This window comes from Lachnellula hyalina (genome assembly GCF_007821495.1).
Source record: "Lachnellula hyalina strain CBS 185.66 chromosome Unknown contig00135, whole genome shotgun sequence".
NCBI lineage: Eukaryota > Fungi > Ascomycota > Leotiomycetes > Helotiales > Lachnaceae > Lachnellula > Lachnellula hyalina.
Window position 1 is genome coordinate 69,930 of NW_022157249.1, and position 6,238 is coordinate 76,167.

A 6,238-nucleotide genomic window follows, 5' to 3' on the forward strand; every position below is an offset into this window, starting at 1 on the left:
CATCACACTTCTGTGCCCAGAACAGCTACCATATGAGTGCCTTCTAGTTTCCTTATATTCCTTGACATCCATATCAGCCCCTATCTAAGCGAGATTAAGCGAAAATGAAGTTCAACAACTTGCAAGGTTTGTTTGGTAAAGCAGACGATAAAAGACGCATTGCATGCACATTTCATAGAAGTCCTAGTGAAGTGCTTTATACTCAAGTGTAATAAATTATCCTATTCAAGTAAACATCCTGTTTACTTCACGTGACCGATTATCTGCTAGTATTATGCAGCACATGTAGATATAACAGTATATAAAAACTACTCCACATATACACATTCTGTTTACTTGCTTCACCAAAGAGATGTGCGTGTTGAGAGGAGCACAGAGCCATCATTCTATGGCAGCATGTCGAGGTCACGACCAATGAGAAACGCACCATTCCATCGACTCGTCAGTCTTTCAAGTATGAATTTCTAAGCTAAGAGAATTAGGATGTCTTTCTCTTCTTCGAGTTTTCTGTCACATTAACTTTTACCATCGCAGAAATTGGCTGGCATATACATTCAGGTCGAGATTGACTTTCTTTTCAGAACATGGAGCGTTAGGGCCTGCAGCCTTGTCTGCACTTTTCAGAGGGAAAATATGGCAAAACGCTGGTTCGATTGAAAGCCCTTTGATATTAAGCCACGACCATCAGATAGTTTATTTGACTTGGAAGTCAGATTTCTCTATAGCCATCGGAATCTAATATGGCAGTTCCTTACCATCATACAGATTCTTCGGTCCACCAGTCCACGTCCAAGATGGGACGTTATTATCGAAGAACTTCCCATTATCTCCAGCAATTACGCTCTCAAGCTTACTCAGTAGTCCTGCAACCGATTGGTCAATAGTGAGATCAGCCGCACTAGTTCCCATATCTGTTTGAGTCCACTACTTTCCTGTTAAATAAAATGGAATATGCCGTGAGATAGAATTGCTTACTCCAGGATCAATACTAAAAAATATGAAGCCTTCCTTTTCGAGGTACAAGGAGTATTGCCTTACTAGCATGTTCATTGCAGCTTTGGAGATCTTGTACGCCGGGGTGTTTTGGAACATGAATTCCGCGGCTCTAGTTATTGAACCCATTGCTGACGACCTATAGTGATGGAATTTGTTAGAATGATATCTTTGCTAAGATAGAAACAGGGACTCGCACAAGCTCATGACGGTTTTATTTTGCCCCTTACGAAGCAGAGGCAGGAACGTCTTAGTCACCAGGTGTACCGAGTTGACGTTTACCTTCAGTGTATCTATGAGATCATCCCTGACGGCTGTTAGCTTTCCATTATAAGAAATTTCAATGAAACCTCGCGTAATGTTCATCGTACATCATTTCAATGCCGTCTGAAAAGGGCATAATCCCTGCATTATTAATGATAAAGTCCAAACCCTGTCCGTTCAATGTGCTTTCGACCTGAAGTTTCGCTTTCTGGACGCTCTGTTCACTGGTGACATCAGCGAATAATATAACGAGGCGTTGAGGATATGCCTGTGCAAGTCCTTCAAGTGCCGCAGTTATCTGTCGTGCGGTTACAAACACTACCGACACTTTGGAAGCAGGTTTGCACAGTAAACCCTGTGACATTGCTAGACCCAGGCCGCGAGATGCTCCTGTGATCAAGTATGAAGCCATGACTTCGAGATAAAGGTGAGTTGCGATGGTTTTTGCTGTATTTGTGTCTCCGAAGTGTGCCGTCTTTGCTGAAATGACGAGAGAACTCACCAACTTTATAGAAATCTTTACCTTTGAAAAATCTCAATTTTTGTTTCACATCAATCCGCGCAATTTAGATGATCATACCTCTCGGCTGATATGTCCCGACTATAGCTATTACAGAAAATACTGCCTTCTCGGACATTACGTCACGACCCAACTAGTTGTGGAGTAGAGCATGATTAAATGGCACTGATTAAAGCTGACATCTGATTATCACGGAAAGAAACAATCACCCTGTACTTCGTATAATCACCACCGCGTCGGATGTTAATCGTGTTCTAAATATAGCACCCACCGATTCTTGGTAAGCATGTCGGGAAGCACCTGCCGAAGGCTCGGCTAGCGCACTCCGAAGACTGCCAACTCTCCGATTAGCAACGTCTTAAAGAACCATTCAGATAATTAATAATGTCATATCGGTTTGTACTCTCCATCAGAACAGTTAAATCGGGATGTCATCTGCTATAGCAGACGCAAGTCGAATCTCTAATGCGTAAATTCCCTGATCAGAGTGCTAGGATTTCCTGCTTCGCGCCTGCTAACCGATCCGCAGCTGCATAGCCTGCCGGAAGAGAAAAGTGAAATGTTCTGGTATTCAGCCTTGTCAGAATTGCCAGAAACATAACCAGAATTGCGTTTTTGAAGATTCTGTTAGGCGGAAGAACTATCCGGTGGCGTGAGTAGCTGGCCCCTCTTGCGGGCTACAAGTTATGGCATCTCTAATTCTTGGACAGTTATGTCAATAGTTTGATTCAGAAAGTAGCGGAGTTACAGGAAAAGGTCAATCAGTCTGATTCTGGCGTATGTGGACCTACACCCAACTCTGAGGTCTATCATTCCGTGCTCCATCAAGATGATGGCGCGGCACTTCGTGGTAGTCTTCATCTTAGCCAAGATGGCTGTCAGAACTACAAAACTACTGAGTCTGTCGACGCTCTTCTTATTGGTTCAAGTAAGTCTATTGTATAGCTCAATGGAGATATTAAACTAATAGAACGTCTTGAGATCTTCTTGGGAGTAGCACATTTACTAGTCATCTCAATCATGTGCTACAGCAAGGGGCTGGAACTCACGGAGACGAGATTTTATTGGAAAGCGCAGCGAAGCCTTCTATTATCGGAGAACCTTTCTCCAAATTTCACCAAAAAGTTCGGCAACACCTCTCAACCGAAGAAGACTCCTTAAGTCTTCTATGCACATTCCATGCATCAATCGGCGATGCTTACCATTTCGTCGACCAACGACAGTCTGCCGATCGCCTCGCATCAATTTTTCACTCAACAAGTTCGATGAAGTTTAATGACATGTGGTATACTGAAATCTTGCTCATCTTAGCTTTAGGGCAGCTCTTTTCAAGTCGAAAGAATACGCAAACGAACCCACCTGGAAGAGTCTATCTTTTGGAAGCTAAAGATCGACTCCCTACCGTAGAACAGCTTCTTTCAGAACCAGTCCTTGGGATAGAAATTATGTGCCTCTTGGCTATGTACGACTTGTGTTGTGATAAAGAGAATGATGCTTATGTATATGTACGCCTCTTTCTCACCTGATGATCATATCCAAGGTTCTGACTCATCTGTATTGCAGACTGGTATTGCAGTACGGCTAGCAGCAGCAAGTGGAATGTGTGAAGAGAAAGAGCATGATAACATTCCTCAGTCAGAAAAAGTCCATCAGATACGGCTATGGTGGACACTTTACACTCTAGATAGGTTAGTCAAAAGTTGGCACGAAGATAAAATAGGTTTTGATCATAGATAGGAAAATTGCCTCGTCTATAGGAAAGCGTTACACGGTACTCGCTCACGAAATGCGCATCCCAATGCCTATATCGTATCCTGGCTTTCCCTCGCCCGAACCAATGATAGCAAATATTAGTCTCACGCAAGTCGTAGGAGATATCATAACTAGTATAGTACCCCCATCCGTCCTTGTCGACCTCACACAACTAATGAAATTCCTTTCAGCTCTGTACCCCCCAGGAAAAGAAACAGAAAAGACCATCATAGCCAAAGTCCAAACAATCTTGGACTCATTACACCATATCGCACAGACACTACCAGCCGAAGTCGTAATTGACTTTAATCAGCGCCATCTTCAGGTTTCGAGAACAAGCGCGTCTTTGCATCTAGACATCTTTCAGGTCAGTTGAACTACCGGATAGCCTTCTTTGCTTTGCTTTAACTTATTTGACAAACAGGCTATCATCCTCAGCATACGCCCCGTCATGTTCCATCTGCTGCGGCGCAAGACTGGCGAATCAAGAGGAGAAATACCACCGCCCGAAAAATGTCCCCTCGATCTACTCCGTCTGACGGGTATATGCCGCGACGCGGCGAGCAAGATATCAAAAATCATTCTCACCATGGAAGATAATAAAACATTACGTACGTTTATATACACCGCGTGCCGAGTTTTGTTCTTCCTAGCTAAGTACTATACTAACTAGAACAGTTTATCGCGGGGTGTGGGATCTCAACGCACTAGTAGCAGCAAGTTTTGTTTTTGTCATAGACAGCGTTATATCTCCTTCACTAAAAGCACAGCAATCCGCGCAACTCAATGAAGCGCATAGAATCATATGTGAATTTGCGCAGGCGGGGAATGGAACAGCTACGAGGCGAGCGCGGGATATCCAGCATCTGATTAGCTTGAGCGGACTTTCAGGCTCGGGGCAGTCTACTGAGAATGCGAATATTACGCCAGATAGCTGGAGGCACAGCCAAATGTCGGGTTTAAACCAAGACTCGGTTTCAGAAAGCCCATCGATAGAGAGGAGTGCAGACTCAGACCAGAGTGTACGACTACAAGCGCCCACAACAGCCGAAGCGAACTTCTTAGTCTCATCTCTAGGTACAAGTGGATTTGAATGGGATAGTGGCTCCCTTTTAGTTGGAGATGCCAGTTTCCTCGACATGTACACCGACTCCGATTTCTCACTGACGGGAGTCAATTCCACAGACTGGTTCGAGTTGGAGAGGCTGATGCTTGATTTTCAAGCTGATCCAATGCATAGCTAAATGTGAACACGAGCTACTAATACTTGATATGAATAGCAAGAGATTCAGGTCTAAAGGGCTTTCTTGTAAACTAGAAGTGACTGTAATAAACTCTGCTTTTAAATCTCATAATACTCATAGTTATATCTTCCCAAAGTAAGCTACATAGCATAGAAGTCCCGTCTACTCTCCACTTCTAAATTCAAAGCTTAATACTCATTTCTAAACCTTTGGAATAAGGGAGCGTTAGATTAGTATAGCCGTTTGCGGGCGATCTGAGATGCGCCAAGAGCTCTGCATATCTGGCGGCAGAAGAGATAGAGTTGTCAACGAGGACCACAGCGCCCGATCTCATCTTCGGCTCAAGGAGCTTCAATGCCGGCAAAGCTACTGGTGCCCATACTGTAAAAGGTTTAGCTAACGCATCTCCGGTCGCTAGAGTTACTTACTATCAATCAGGACAAGATCTAATATGGGAACATTCTCCTTCAATGTCTCCAGAAGATCACCCTCCCTCAAATCAACATGACGCGTCACTAGCTCCTCGCCTGCTTCCTTCCAGTACCGCCTCGCCTTCTCTGCCTTCGTAGCCTCCTTCTCCGTGGCAATAACCGTGCCCTCTCCTCCTCCACTCGTTTTAATGTTGCTCCCAACTGCCAAAGCTAGGTATATCGTACTAACACCGAAGCTGGTGCCGACTTCCGCGACGTTGCGTGCACCTGTAGCTCTAGCAAGCTGGTAGACAAACTGGCATTTGTCCTGGTCAAGCGCTATGAACTTGTCGCGCATCAAGTCGTCAAAACCGTCAGGGGTACCGAGGTACGTCCCCAGCGCAGCCTCTTGTGTGGTTGACTCCTTGTGAAGGCGGTCCAGTAGAGCGAGGATATGAGAGGGCGCCACAACGGGGTTGGGTGGGGATGACATGTCGCATATAAGGCTAAATCGACTAGAGGATGAAGCTTGGAATATGGTGCTATGATAAGAGTTATAGGGACAAAGTCGAGGTTGAAACGCCTATTGAGTATTAGCTTAACTGTTCAAACTTTCGTGTATGTATAAGCAATATCCCCATGAGTCATCCCGCGGAGTTCCTGTGTTTGCAGCTAAAACCCCCACATTAAGCGAATATGAGGTAAAGGGGTATGACAAATGAAATGCGAGCATATGACTTACATTCAACATTCGATGATAAATGTAAAAGGGTTGATTATTGATCTAGAAATGATATCAGCTTACAGAAAGTGGGGTACATGCTATAATTTATGTACGCTAGATAAACTAGAGGAAAAGTTTGCACCCCGTTACACATAGACCTAGTTACATAAATGGGGGCCTATTTCTTCCCGAAAGTGGGCGCTAAAGTTGGGGTACTCGGGGTTCAATTTACCCCGTGCTAACTTCCCCACTTCTATTTTAGCGTCAGGCTAGGAGACAAGTATAGATCAAGGCCTTATAAACAGGACAAACGTAAAGAGAGAAGAGATTG

The 6,238-nt window shown here is 44.4% G+C and overlaps 1 protein-coding gene across 1 annotated transcript; it reads right to left on the reverse strand.

The window, feature by feature from the left end:
* Positions 1-4,954: 4,954 nt before the first annotated feature.
* LHYA1_G007603 (uncharacterized protein) lies at positions 4,955-5,676 on the reverse strand (the record flags this gene model as incomplete). Its single annotated transcript, XM_031152532.1, has 2 exons — positions 4,955-5,154; positions 5,202-5,676. 2 exons carry the CDS (start codon positions 5,674-5,676, stop codon positions 4,955-4,957), a joined length of 675 nt encoding a protein of 224 aa, XP_031003121.1.
* Between the last annotated feature and the right edge of the window lie 562 nt (positions 5,677-6,238).